The 15,627-nt window shown below is 38.4% G+C and overlaps 1 protein-coding gene across 2 annotated transcripts in view; it reads left to right on the top strand.

Annotated features, from left to right (window-relative positions):
* The window catches only part of Rbm27 (RNA binding motif protein 27), a 69,241-nt gene extending 57,240 nt beyond the window's left edge, over positions 1 to 12,001 (top strand). For both annotated transcript variants that reach the window (XM_021214233.1, XM_021214232.2), the window contains 4 exons: positions 1,036 to 1,140; positions 1,234 to 1,422; positions 7,452 to 7,562; positions 8,832 to 12,001. In XM_021214233.1, the coding sequence (XP_021069892.1) occupies positions 1,036 to 1,140; positions 1,234 to 1,422; positions 7,452 to 7,562; positions 8,832 to 8,915 (489 nt within the window). In that variant the 3' untranslated portion in view covers positions 8,916 to 12,001. The remainder of the gene's footprint in view (positions 1 to 1,035; positions 1,141 to 1,233; positions 1,423 to 7,451; positions 7,563 to 8,831) is intronic.
* The last annotated feature ends 3,626 nt before the right edge of the window (positions 12,002 to 15,627 follow it).

Below are 15,627 nucleotides of genomic sequence, written 5' to 3' on the forward strand. Positions count from 1 at the left end.
GGCCATAATAGAGCACCAGCCTGAAATTAATTTTCTATTGTTCTTTATTCATACTGTTGTACTTATTTAATTAATTCATTTAAAGACAAGATTTCACTCTGTAACCAGGAGTGGCTCAAATTTTAGACAGGTCTTTTTGGTTTTTCGAGACAGGGTTTCTCTGTATAGCCCTGGCTGTCCTGGAACTTACTTTGTAGACCAGGCTGGCCTCGAACTCAGAAATCCACCTGCCTCCGCCTCCCGAGTGCTGGGATTAAAGGCGTGCGCCACCATGCCCGGCTAGGCCTTTTTTTTTTTTTTTTAAACAGATAAAGTTTAATTTACTCCACTGAGTATCATTCTGGTGGATATGGAAAACTGACTCTTCATGTTTCATCATTTCCCTTTCTATTGAACATCATGGCTACCAGAAGTGGTAGAACAAATGAATAACTCACATTGTCTTGTCATCATACTGTAGATTAGAAATTCATTTAATTATTGGAAATTAAACTAGGCAAAAGAAAGTTAGCATGGGGATGGAGTGGTGTGACTTTTTCTGCTTTGAGTTCATTGCTCAGGACTATTCATGGAGAATGTGGTTCACATTACAGTACCAAGAAAAGCAGAGCATCTCCTATTCCTATCATGTGGAAGATGGAAGGGCATCTCTCTGTTTAATGCTACCTAAAGAAGAAATAGTATTTCTAACTTGTGTCAGAGAGAATAGAAGAGACAGGCCTGCTTTAACCTCTGATTACTGGGATTAGAGGTGTAAGCCATACTACTGGTCTTTTGTAAAGTTAATAAATATTTTCAATATAATTTTTATTTGATTAGTTGCATTTCATTTGTGATGCTTTATGTGAAGAGTATCTTGGTCAACTCTTACCTTTCCAGCAGAATCGTTATGCTGACTGTGTTTGCAGTCTGCCTATGATGGTTAATTTCCTTTGAGCATTTTGCAAAGAAGAAGCACATCATTGTGTAGCTGTAATGCTCTGAATAAGATATTAGTAGTTACCTAATCTCTTCCTTCCCTCTTGTTTTTCCCAGGCCCAGAAAGAGTTGTTGGACACAGAGTTGGACCTCCACAAGAGGCTCTCTTCAGGAGAAGATACAACAGAATTACGCAAAAAGCTCAGCCAATTACAAGTCGAGGTGAGAGTTAACTCGCGTATCTTCTCGGAGAATAGATTTTCTCTTTATGTACTTATGAAGCATTAACAATGTGTATTACCTTTTATTATTTAGGCTGCAAGATTAGGTATTTTACCTGTGGGGCGAGGAAAGACCATGTCTTCTCAAGGCCGAGGAAGAGGCAGGGGTCGAGGAAGAGGGAGGGGCTCACTGAATCACATGGTGGTGGACCACCGCCCCAAAGCACTCCCAGTTGGAGGATTCATTGAGGAGGAAAAAGATGAGTTGCTTCAGCATTTCTCAGTAAGTTATTAATGTAACTCATACTAACTCTTAAAAAGAATGCACTCAGCACTTTGTTTACCACAGTCTATAAATATCAAATTATTTCTAGGTTAGAAATGTTAGTTGTTAAAATACAACTTTTATCAAGTTCTTATTAATGTACCTTTGAAGGTCAGAAAGTAGGTTTTACCTCGATGTTTCGTAATAACTTACATAAATACGTTTGTAGTGGCATAGTGTTCCAAAGTCATATTTGATCTTAGGATTATTTCACAGTTTTCCAGATATTTCTAGGTAAAAAAATGAAAGTAATCTGGAATAGAGCCAAAACTCAAATTATTAGTAAGCATGTTTATTCTTTATACAATGTCAACAGAGCTATAAATAGAGATCAGCTACAACAGATAGATGTGCAGTATATTCATTCTCTTTCCAGCCATTCACTAATTCATTTGGTAACTAGTCCTGAATTAGAGTTTCATAAATGGGTTCATGTAATATTAAATGACTATAAGTATGAAAAACATGTGAAATTGTATACAGTAAAGTCTCCTTTAAAATTTTAGACAGTTTCAAGTATCCCAGGTTGGCCCCAGACTCCCATGTAAACAAGGATAACCTTGCATCTCTTTTTCCTTTTTTTTTTTTTTTTTTTTTTAGATTTATTTATTTATTTTATGTATGCACATATACAGTCATTGTCTTCAGGCACACCAGAAGAGAGCATGAGATTCCATTACAGATGGCTGTGAGCTACTATGTGGTTGCTGGGAATTGAACTCAGGACCTTTGAAAAAGCAGTTGGTTCTCTTAACCACTGAGCCATCTTTCCAGCCCTAGCCTTGCATTTCTGATCCTCCTGCTTTCGTCTTCCAAACACTTGGATCACAGGCGTGTGTGTACATGTACCTGATTATGGATGTTGGTGGGGATTTAACCAAGGGGTTTGTTCGTCCTAGGCAACTACCATACAAGTTGAGCCTCCCCAGACTCCAGTAAAACTGTTTTCTTCAAATTCAAAACCAAATTTTAAACTGCCCATCATGATTACATGGCTGATAAGTACTGTAGCCATGATAACCAGGTTTACCCAGACCTAGGCAACTTTTTACAATTTACATTATTTATGTGGGGGCAGGAGGGGTGCATGTACCACAGCTTGCATGTACAGATCAAAGAACAACTTTCAGTAGTTGGTTCTTTCTTCTATCTTTGTGTCCCAGGGATCAAACTCAGGCCTTCCAACCTGGTCGCAAGTACTTTATCTATTGAGCCATTTCACTGCCACTCCCACCCCACTCCTGACATCTTGAGAAAAATATTTCAACTCTATTTTATGTTAAAGGTGGTGAGGCAAATCTCAATGAACAAAGACTTCACTCTAGTTAAAATGTATACAGAAGCCGGGTGTGGTGGCACACACCTTTAATCCCAGCACTTGGGAGGCAGAGGCAGGTGGATTTCTGAGTTCGAGGCCAGCCTGGTCTACAAAGTGAGTTCCAGGACAACCAGGGCTATACAGAGAAACCCTGTCTCGAAAAACAAAGCAAAACAAAGAAAAATGTATACTGATGGTGCTGGGGAGATGGCTCAGTTGGTTGAAAACATGAAGAACTGAGTTTAGATCCCTAGCAGCCATGTAAAAGCTAGGCCAGCAGCATGTATCTGCAATGTCAGTGCTGGGCAACAGAGACAAACCCTGAGGCTTTCTGGCAACTAAGCTAGGCAGTTGTTGAACTCACGGTCAGAGAGAACTCCTGTCTCAAAAAAATAAGAAAATACGTCAAGAAAGATACCAGTGTCAGCCTGAGTTCTCCACAAGCAAATATACATCTGAACACATACAGATATATAAAAACTAAACATAATATATAATATAAAATATAATATGTAATATATAGTCCAGGTTATCCTCAACATAGATACATGTATTTTAATAGTATGTATCCAAAATCGGCAGATTTGGGGCCTAGAGAAATGGCTCAGCAGTTAAGGGCATTTCCTGCTTTCTTTTGGGGGGGGGCATAGATGGTGTGGGGGTTAGATGGGGTCTCTACATAGCACTGATTCTTCTAAAACTCACTCTGTAGACCAGGCTGGCCTCAGACTTACAGAGATCCTCCTGCCTTTACTTCCTCAGTCCTGGGATTCTTTTTTGTTTGTGTTCTTTTTGAGACAAAATCTCTTTTTATAAAAGTGTTGGCTGTCCTAGGACTCACCTTGTAGACCAGACTAGTCTCGAACTCACAAAGATCTGTCTGCTTCAGTCTCCTGAGTGCTGATGTTAAAAGTGTACACTTCACCCCGCTTAAAGGCATATTCTTGAAGAGAACCCAAGTACAGATCCTAGAACCATGATGGAGCCTGTAACTCTAGCACCAAGAACCTGCTTCTGGCTTCACTTAGGCACCTGTAGTCTCAAGGCATAAACTCAGACCCACATATGTATACATATACATGAAAAAAATAAATGTTGGTAGATTTGTTCTATAAAGAGCCAAGTTGTAAAATATTACAGGGTTTTTTAGCCTATAAGTGGTCTCTTTTCCCTGTTTGTACTTTTCTTTCCTCTGTTAGACCTTTCCCCTCCCCTTCCTTCCCTTTTGTTCATTTGCTTTTCCTTTTTGTTTTCACACTTTCTTGTTTTGTAGCCTTTGTAGTTTGTTGAGAAGGTCCCATGAGGTCCAGGCTACCCTCTCAAGTCTACTCTATAGCCAAGACTTCCTTAGATCTCTTAATCATCCTGCCTCCTAGTGCTAAGCTTATGGGTGTACATCACTATCACAGCCTTTGTTTGATTTTTAAGATTGGTTTCACTCTATAGCTCAGGTAGCCTACAACTCACAATATATAACTTAGGTTTATTTCAAATTCGTAAAATCCTTTTCTCAGCATCCTAGTTGCTGAATTACAAGCCTCTACCTGGTCCTCCCCCTCCCTTTCAATAATCATTTTAATAAAGTACAAATTTTAGTTGTAACTTTGTTTAGTTACTAGTGGTTGTGAGGGGGTTGGGGACTGAATGGGAGTCATCTGGAAGAGCCGCAAGTGTTTTAACCTCTGAGTAGGTCTCTTGTTCGTTGTTTTGAGATGGAGTCCTATATAAATCAAGCTGACTTCAGACTCACTACATGACCAAGGCTGGCCTTGGATTATTACCTCTATTGCCCAAGTGCTGGGATTCCAGGATATGCCACCAAGCTAAAGGGCTTTATGAAGAATTCCTATTAAGTATTTTAAAGTCTAATCCTGAAGCTGGTAATTTTAAGTCATAGAGTTTTGTTTGAAAGACAGAAACAGGATAGACACTTGGGCACTCTGCCCTTCATCTCTGCTTGAAGAGATTTGGCTACTTGCAGAAAGGAAAATTGTTTTCTTAAATGTTGAGAATGTTTGGACTGTATTGGAATTTTTCAAGTAGTGGACATTAAGTTGCTTTAAGGCAGGCTCTCACAGGCTGACCTGGCATACAGTCTGTAGACTAGGCTGGCCTCAAACTCAGAAATCTGGGATCCCAGACATCGACCTCCATGCCAGGTTCTAACCATAAGATTTTTAACTGTGTTAGTATGGTTTATTTGTTGTAATCAGTGATGTAGGATGGGACTTATTGGATTCCCCCCCCCCCATTTTTCTTGATAATAAAATAGCATATACTTGCCTCTAGATGCATCTTGTTCCTTGTAACATAATTTGAAAATGTAAACTAATTTTTAAAATTTTGCATATGAGGCATATGTTTATGTGTGATTACTATGTTTACACATGGGTGTGTACACATGCCTGTGGAAGCCAGAGGTTGACATTAACTCTATGCCTCTATTCTCTATCGCTGTCCATTTTTCTTTTTGAGACAGAGTCTCTCCTTGAAATTTGGAACTTGCTGTTGCAGCTAGACTGGCTGTCTGGCCTGACTCAGTCCTCGCTTTCCTCCCCAGAACTGGGGTTCTGAATGTTCTCTGCTGCACCCAGCTTTTTATGTAGTTGCTAGGGATCTGAATTCAGATCTCCATGCTTGATGACACAGCAAGTACTTTAAGTAACCACTGAGCCATCCCTTCAGACACTACTTTCTCTTCTTACCTTCTTTCTGTCTAAAAAAAAAAAATCACATTTATCTGTCTTGTGTATGTGATGTATGTGGACACACATGCTACTGTGCATGTGTGGAGGTCAGGGGAAGGCTTACAGAAGTTGGTTTTCCTTTTACCATGTAGGTCTAAACTCAGATTGTCATACTTGGCAACAAGCATCTTTACTTGCTGACCCATCTCACCTACCCTGTCTTTCCTTTTCACTTAAGAATCTTTAAAGGTAGTTTAGGATTATTTGAACACGCAAGCTCCTCCTGTATTCCCTTCTATTTCCTTCTATGTTGGCTGGTAGCCATTTTTTCCTCATGCTACCGAATGTCTACAGGAACCACAAACACCACAACATCTAAGAAGAATACTCAAAGGAAAAAGGACAGTGTATCTTCCCAACAAGCCTCCTTACCTCCCTCATCCTGACACACATCCAGGGATATGTTTTCATGTCTTTTTTTTTTTTTTTTTTTTTTGGTTTATCGAGACAGGGTTTCTCTGTGTAGACCAGGCTGGCCTCGAACTCAGAAATCCGCCTGCCTCTGCCTCCCGAGTGCTGGGATTAAAGGCATGCGCCACCACGCCCGGCCATGTTTTCATGTCTTAGCTATAAGTATCATACACATTTCTGAATCCATCCTTTCTGAGAGAAACAGTTGGTCTGAGTACCTTAAACTACTCTTGAAAGTTAAAGTTGTTGATTATGAAGCAGTGTCTTTTATGGTGTTCACTGAAGAAAACTTAAAAGTCTGAAAAGGAAATAAACAACACCCAACTCAGACACACCTTAGAATCTCATATGCATGCTGGGTGGGTGGGAGGGGGATTGTTTACACCATGATGCCCATATATTTGGATGTCAGCAGACAACCTGTGGGAGTTGGTTCTTTTATGATGTGAGTCTCAGGGATCAAACAAGTCATCACATTTTGGGGTTAGAGTTTTAACTCTCAGAGCCATCTTGATGGTTCACTTAGACTTTGCATTATGAATTTAACTTTGTTTTCATAAAAGTTTATGCATGTACATCATTAAGAAATCTATTTATATTATACAGTGCTTGTCTAACATGCATTAGACCCTAGGTTCATTTCCTTTTTAAAATAAATAAGTAAATGGGATGTCTTTTCATTGACTTTTGCTGAGAAGTATTTAGAAAATTGTACTGAGGAAAACACTTAGGGGTTAGGGATATAACTCTGTGGTGGACACGTGGATAGTGTGTACAAGACCCTGGATTCAACCCATGGAACTACTTGGTGTTGAGGCTTAGGGAAAGAAACAGAGGTTTTACCATAACTGGGAGGGACAATGGCTTTTTCTTTTAAAGACTAGGTTTCATTCTGTAGTTCAGACATATTTGGAACTCCCAGTGTAGCCAGGGTGAACTTGGAATAACCCTGTGCCTCAGACTTTGGGTGCTGGGATTACAGGTGTGAGGCATCAGGCCCAGCTCTCATAAGCATTTATTGTGTGCGTTGATGAGCTAGGGGATTCTGAGCATTTGAGAAAAGAAAGTGAACATGGTGGCACAGATCTGTAGTCCTACTGCTTGGTAAGCTGAGGCAGGAGAGTTGAGAGTTAAAAGTCAGCCTAGGCGCTATCAAGGCTCTGTCTCTAGAAAAGAAAGTTATGGGGAGAAAATAGGAAGAGTTATCAGATAAGCTGAGAAATGCAGTGTAGTAACTGAGATTATTCATCTCAGAAATGATATAATTTTAAGGTTTGATAAGTAAATGCCAAGTCATTAAATGAGGATACTATTTGCTGTCCTCATGTCACTTTGCTCAGTAGACGCAACAGTCATGTCTATAAAACATATGGACCAAATATAGGCATGTCTTAGCTGAAAAAGACCCTGGTTGACAGATTGTTTCCCTCCACTTTTTAAGTAGCACTGCTTGAAAACATCCTTAATAAAGATGAGTATGTACTTAAGTGTTCTTCTAAAATGTACTTTAGGCTACAAACCAAGCATCAAAATTCAAAGACCGTCGGCTACAGATATCATGGCACAAGCCCAAGGTACCATCTATATCTACTGAGACTGAGGAAGAAGAAGTCAAAGAAGAGGTAAACTATTAAAGTCAACTGTTAAAATAAGATCTGAGGCACTGCACTGCCTTCTGTTTCTCTTTATGTCAAGTACTATGCATATAGAATAGTGTCACTTTCCTTTTAGTGTTAGCTAAAACTAGCCTAGAGGTAATAATTAGCCTCTTACAATATGAGAAATAAGTTTGCCTTTTATTTTTGTCTTCTAATTAGTTTATTAGAAGAATATTCAGCCCCACAATGTAAATTATTTCTGACTTTATAATCTTGCTTTTCAAAGAATCAAGTTTTTCTAGTTAGTGAGTGTGTTCTATATGAACAAATTTACATAACAAAAGCAGAAATGTTCCCAAATTAGGAAGAAAGTAAATCTTGGCACATTGATGATATTTGTGGATATTTCTTTTTTGTGTCAAATTGTAGATTTTCATATAAGATGTGGAATGTTGGTGTTATGGGAGAAGTTAGCATATCCAAGCATATTCATTCCTTACAAATCAATGAAAGATATCCCAGAAATTATTGATTTTCCTCACTTTTGTTAATGGAATAAAGTTAGTTTTAATTATTATTTTTTTTTATAATTTACAGTGTACATATTACATATGTGTACATGTTTACACATACACACACTTAATACTTTGTTTTATTTCTTTGCTTTTTGAGATAGGGTTTAACCCTATGGCCCAAGCTGCCTTCAAACTCACAAAACTCCTGCCTCTGCCTCCCAAATGCTAAGATTACAGGCATGTTCTATGATGGCTGACTTTCATGTAGCATTTTATTTTCTTGGTGATAATGGAATGGAAACCTCCAATAATGTCTTTAATTTAAGCAGGATAAATAATAATCTGTCAGATGTGTTCTGGGGTGTGGGTAGGAGAAATGGGTTAAAAAAAAAAGTACCGAATCATAGCCAGACAGGAAGCATAATCTCTAGTCCTCCATTTGGGAGTTAGCCACACTGTAGTGGCAGTTTGCAGTGTTGTGTTGTACAAACTCAAGATCACTATTAAGAACGTTGAATGTTCCCATTACAAAGAAACAAACATCTTTGTTGTATCTGGGTTGATTAATGCACAGACAGTGTTTAAATGTGAAGACTGGGGCTGGTTGGTTGGTTGGTTAGTAGTTTTGTTCCTTTGTTTGTTGGATGCTTTGTTTGTTCGCCCTAAAAATAAAGTCTGGGTAAATCTGACCTAGGCCTTTTGCTAGTCTGTTTATCATGTGGCTGTTTTGCTCTGCATTTGTGCACAGCTAAGCAGATGTGTGTTCTCTTCTCTTTAGGAAACAGAAACCTCAGATTTGTTTTTGCATGATGATGATGATGAAGATGAAGATGAATATGAGTCTCGTTCGTGGCGAAGATGAAATTTGATGCGAGTTGTGTAATTTTTAGAAATATTGTTTAGAAGAACAACTTTTTAGAATTATTTAAAGAAGTCAATGAGCCAAAAATTTTTTTTCTCTTCAACACAGTAGGTTTAAGGACAGCAAGTTGCTATTCAAACACATCTCATAATTGTCTATGATATCAAATCACCAAAGGCCGTGACTTTACACAGTTGTGAAGATCCACAGGAGTGACTGGATTCTCTAGAACCTTACCTTCCACACCATCTGTTTCTGCTCTTGGTGCTGGATTACAATGTAAAGACAGGGTGTTCAGAAATTTTATTTTGGATTATAAATCTGCTGATAAAAATTTCATTAAATGTCAAAATCGCCTTGAATCTCTTAACTCTTAGCTATTATGAATGGGTCGTCAGACAGTTGGAGATACTTGTAATTTAAATACCTTTTCCTTTCAAGGATGGTATTGGAAGAAAAGTAAATTTAATTTTTTTTTTTTTTTTTTTTTTTACCATGGAAGAGCCCACTTTATAGTCAGTCTTTCTCAGAGTTTATGTGTGTCAAAGCTTCAGCAAAACCACGGTCACTGTTCACAGGAGCCACAGGGCACGGACGCTGGCTCTGCTGCACCCTCTCCTCCTCCTCCTCCTCCTCCTCCTCCTCCCCGCACCTGCTCTGGGGCTCTGCCACTCATCTTCCATGGTTTGATATGTCTGAGCATCGCTTCAGTTGTCCCCACCCCCACCCCCTTTTAAATAAACCTCATTTTGCCTTTTGCCCTTTTGCTCATTCCCTTGTATCTTTCTCATCCCTTTTGATTAATAAGCCTGACTTTTTGAAATAAGTGATTCAGTTGGGCAATCAAGAATCAGTCATCAGTAAAAGGTTTAAACCAGCACCTTTATAAATAAGTGATACTTTGATGGAAATACAGGCAGAATTTTAGGGGACAGAGTTACTACTGGCTTCCCTCCCCTTAAAGTTTCAGCATAGTGACAGTTCCACACAAAGGTTAATGGCCGGTAGCTGAAGTTCTTTTCCTACATTGTAATGATGATGGTGAGGTGCTGAGGTGGGGATGGAGTCTGGATAAGCTAGTAATAAATGAGATTCTAACTTGACATTGATTAGATGACCTTATATTTTCATAATTTTATAGATTCTTGCTGTCCATGAACACACTTTAGTAGGCAGTTTCCTTTACTGTGTGCATTTTTACTGTACACTGTACAGAGTGTCTGTTAAGTAAAATATATATGTAAATTTATGTCCTTGTGTTCTGAATGTTAGATGGAAAAGCAGAGGAGCAACACTACACTGTACTGACCCCTGGGGAAATGAATGATTACTGTACATAGAATGTCACTTTTTCAAGGATACACATCTGTTTTATAATATGTGTGGTGTGAAAATTTGAAACTTCCTGTTGGCTTCAGAAGGTTCTTGGTGATCACTAACTGTGTCAGGGTTTTGTTCCCTGAGGTAAAGACTGTTTCTTAAAATAGAAACAGTTCACTTAGAAACTTAAAACCATCAGGACTCTAGATTTACGTAGTGACAAGAAGTTAGATCCCACCTTCTGGTCATCTTTTTCCTCTTCATATTGTCCTGGGATGACGTGTCAAACACCAGGATAGTTAGAGTTCATGTAGCTTTCCCTTTGTAGTGGGACTTCCTCTCCAGGTTGTTGTTGTGTTTCTGATGACACCGAGGCTAAGCGAAGCCCATAAAGAAGGAACATAAAGAAGGGAACCTTCAATAAGCATCTTGCTCCTCACTTCTCCATCATCTCTAATGAAATTTTCTTGATGTTTGTGGCTCAGTCAGTATATATTTGGAAAGATTCATTGTGGTGAATATTTTGAGTCCTGACCATTTAAACGTGATNGAGGGAACAAAGGATTTATATATTTTTTGTACAAAGTTTTTTCTTAAACTGTATAATTTTGTAAATAATTTGTTTGGTTTTTTTTCTTTTGTGTACTAAAACTACCAGCGTATAGATTTCAATAAGAATTGTTGTATTTTTGTATTTGGAGACTGAAAATGACAGTAAATTAGTGAAGCTGTAAGAAAGTCTCAGTAGACTGACAGTTGAGCAGAATGAGATTCCTTTTCATATGATTTTTTTTTTTAACCTTAAGATTGACATCTTATGCATTCACTACAGAGAGAGTTGAGGATTTATTTGGCTTTTTAGTTATTGGGGGCAGAGGATGAACGAGAATGGTGCTAATATGAGAGATAGATCATTTTTTATTAAGGTTTTGGGTCCTTCCGTATTCCTTAAAAATAACTAAAATTCTTTTCCAATGTGTTTAACTCAAAAATGAATTTAAAATATGGATTAATTATACTGTTATAAAACTTAAGGTTAGCATAAAATAGCTGAATATGTGTATGTGTGTATATATATATATATATCCCTTTATCCCCATCCACCAATCCCCAACTGTTAGAATTTCTCTTAAAAGTGAATTCCACACCATGACTTGTTTTCTTGGCATTTTTATTTATAGAGATAACATTTAGCATTTGAGACAAATTTTGCTGTACTAGTGTATAAACTCTCTGTGTAGCAGATCCACAGAGAGAGCTGCCAGTGTGACCAGTCAGTAAGAGTTTCTAGATTTCTGCCCAAGTCTAAAAAGGTTACCCCAAGGAATGTGGAATTTTTCTCAGTTTCTTCTTGGAGCATTGGGAAAATGACATCACCAGCTGAGATAGTGGAAAACAGTCCTTTACCATGAAAAAGATCTTTGGTGATGGATCATTATTTCACAAAGAAAAAAAAAAATCATGTGAAAAGGAAGGATGTTTCCTCTTGATGTATAGTATGCCTGTATTATAGTTTTTACAAGATTGTGAACTTGTGTAATAGTATATAGGAGATATTGTTGGATTTCTAACTGTTTATACATTTAAATTCATATATGTAATGTTTGTTTTATCGATTACAATCTGAATTTCTAAGAAGCATGTTGACTTTTGCAATAAAGATGCAATATGGAATGGTTCACAATTGGGGGGAAAAGAGAAAAAAAGATGAAAATATTACAAATTTAAAAGAATCTGGAAAATTTTATGAACCATTCCAAAAATTATAACAATCACTAAAAGAGCTGTAATTCTGGCTTGTTCTGGAAAGAAAGAAACACGAGTGTGAGTTTGCGTGTGGGCCCGAGTGAGTAGTAGTGCATGTGTGTGGATGCTTTATGTACATGAGGAACTGTTGCTCAGTGTGAAGCTGCTGTCACACCCACTAGTTGTAAGTGTGGAATAGAATCACTCCTTCAACAGGGTAGTTTGGACAATAGAGGAGCATGGCAGCATATGCCTGCATCCCCTGCTGCTTTGAGGCTGAAACAGTAACTTAGAAGTTGAGTCCCACCAGAAATACAGAGACCCCAGCTCAGGGAGGGAAACTTGGAGAGAAGTACGAAAGTGCAGCTAGTAAGTAATCTTTAAAAAGTTGATTGTTTTCATTTTATTGTATGGGTATTCTGCCTGTGTGTATGTCTGTGCACCACATGTGTTTATTGTCAGAAGGTGGCACCGGAGCTCTTGGAACAACTGGAAGTTAGCTGCCGTGTGGGTGCTGAGGGTTCTTTATAAGAGCAGCCATCTTCCCAGCCCCCCACCCCTGCCCCACTGAACCTTTCATAGCCATGGTTTTGAAAGGTCTTGAATATGTTTGTATCTCAGATATAAAGCACAAGCAATTTGACAATGATATTTATTTTACTGCTAAAGATAATCAGTATGCCTATCAGCAGTAGGAAGGATAGTTAGAATAGGAGAAAGAAAAGGGCCTTTCAGAAAAGATGACTTGTCGACACATCAGTGCTACATCTGAAGGTTTGTGGGAAAAGGCAGCACCAGGATTCCATGGTGAGAAAGGACAGGAAGCATGTTACTCGGACCCCTGTTGATCTTTAAGTCACTATTATTAAATATCCCACCAAGTGGCTATACCTTCTCTAAGGGGAATGGTCATTCTCTTTTATATTTTTGACTTCAAGAAGATGCTGAAAAATGGTCAATCCTATTTTCCTTCTTTTCAAAAAGTTAGAGAAGTGTCTAATGTGACTGGCAAAGGAGTTGAACGTAGACATTTGTTTTGGATAGATTATAGATGATTCCATGTATATGGAACTCAGGGGCAGAGACATTCTGAACATCACTGTATGTGTCCAAGAGTAACACTGTTTTGCTAAAATGGAGTTTTGGTTAGTAGAGATTTTTGGTTTTATTGGAGTGTTTGTTTTGTTTTCTCCTGATTCTTATGTAAATTATACTAAGGCCAGCATATGCATGTTTTGAACCTCAGATATGACCTGGTCAGAACTAGTTATAGTAGACATAGACATGGTATGTGTCTGAGTTGGTTTACAGTAGGGCACATTTGTATCACGTTGATGGCAGGACAGACAGACCTGCACTTTTTGTATTTTCTAACTTTAGGAACTATTGGCTCAGACTAACACTGTGATTATATGTTACAAATCACTTTCCCTCTGCTAAATTAAAGTTACGGCCAAGAGATGGTGTTTCAGAGGGTCATCTGTCTCTGGAAATGATTACCACCTGTTAAACAGTCAGCCTTGAGCTAAGCAGACCATTCCTGCATCCTGAGACAGGTGACCTGATGTAGGTGCAGTTAAGGTCAGAATAGTGTCTGATGGTTATTTTTAAGATTTTGGTCATGGAAGTGATTTGGTACCCTAAAGGTAAGCGTGCAAAACATTGCTCTTATGTTTGTGTCAGTTCCTGTTTTTCAGTCAGATTTTACAAATCCATCTTTTTCTTTTTTTTTCCTTCTGACTCTTGTTTCTCGTTTTTTGTTTTGTTTTGTTTTTCTTTCTTTTTTTACAAATCCATTTTAACTTTGCTAAAGTCTCATAAAGCATACTGTCACATCTTCATTCACCTCCAGGCCTCTGCTGGGAGATGTTGATGCATCGAAGTTTTCATTAAAATAACCCTTCTATGTCATTTTGTTCCTTGAGGAGGAATGAGGCTGCCTATAGGCCGTTTGAGTTTGTAGACTACTTGCTGTCCTTACTCAGCCTGTCCTCCCAGCTAGTTACTTGCCGTAGGATTCGGTAGTTAACAAAGCCTGCAGGGGGCTCCAAAGGGTAAAATTTAAGCTTGAAATAGTGGCCACCTTCACAGCAGCCCAGACTCTGTTCTCCAACGAAAGCTCCTCTAAGTGCACATCAGGCAGTACTTATTGTGCAGTGCACATTTGCTTTTACAGTAGACAAAAATTTATGTGTGGACTGTTCAATTCTCCAGATGTGGTTTGAAAAGCTAGCTCTTTAGGTTACACGATGAACTGCATCTTTCTCACTGTGACATCATTGATGCTATTTTGAATACTAAATAATATACTTACTTTACTTGGAAAAAGTTCTAGGGTACAAAGCTGACCTTTAGCCTAAAAGGTGAAAGCAGTTGCATAAACTTCCCACTGATGTCACCTGAAGAGCAGGTCCTTCTCTGAGCCAAGACAGATTTGCCTCCCTTTAGAAAGGTTAACACCGTATAAGGAACTACTGCAGATGGCTGTCCTTGTGCTTACAACCCCTTTCTCCAGAAGAAATGCAATGCCACTGTTCTTGGCACTGCTCCTTAGGAAGTTAAGTCACTGCAAAGATTATTTACATATAACATGTATGTGTGTATACATGTACATATGAGCTCCTTGACAAACCTATGTGTTTGATTCTGAGCTAATAAATTATTTCTTCTTGAATTTAATGTTGCCCTTAATTTAGAGTTTATCTTAGTCATCAAAAAGATTTATAATTGTGATAAGATTGTATATACCCTGGCATTGTGCAATGGGATTTTTCTTCAAACAGATGCTTTTAAGACTGAGAATTATAATTGATAAACTGATACTATTAAAAGCAACTACTTTTGTCTCATTTTTAGCATCTTAAGTCTCCTCTTTGTTTCTCACTTAAATTTTTTTTGCCCATTAAGACTTAAAAATTTCCCTTTGATTATCAGTTACTAACCTTCAGGATTATGAGAGGAGGTGACATTTCAGTTATGCACAGGGTTAATTGGCTCGTCTGTCTGTGTGGCATTAATGATACTTCAACTCTTGTTTTTCAACTTCTTGTCCATGAGCCAATCAGCTTCCATAGGCAGTCTGACCTCACCGTCTTATGTTGCCATGGTACCATGCTAATATTTTCAGTTACTTTAAAACTTTTCAGGTGCCAAGTTTTGAATGCAGATCGACTCGGGGCAGAGCAGTTGTCTGCTTTCTGTGCTCACAACTGCTGAGGGAGATGTGGAGCTTTGGAAATTCCATTTGGGGAAGGAGTAAGAAATTTCCCCAGGCCACTCTTCCTGTAGTGCTGGGGCCAGGATTTGAACACAGATCTGTCTCCACTGCTCATGGCTTTCTCCTTTATTCTGTGTTGCTTCCAACACAGCAGGAAGCTGCAAGTCTGTGGGATGTCACTAATCTTTATTATTAGTGTCTGTCAAATACCATCATCCTGGCTCCTGTCTCATATGCCTCAGACTGCAACCAAGTTTCCCCAGGGAACATCACCACACTTTTAGATAGCATATTTGAAACCAGGGAAAGCAGTGTTTATTCATGCTAATTTGTGGAGAAACAGTTTAAAGTAATCACTTTCTGTGACCTCCACAATGTACAGCCAGGCAATGTGATACATTTTGCAATAATTTGGCTATATCATAACCT

This window comes from Mus pahari, chromosome 15 (assembly GCF_900095145.1).
Source record: "Mus pahari chromosome 15, PAHARI_EIJ_v1.1, whole genome shotgun sequence".
In the NCBI taxonomy this organism is placed as follows: domain Eukaryota; kingdom Metazoa; phylum Chordata; class Mammalia; order Rodentia; family Muridae; genus Mus; species Mus pahari.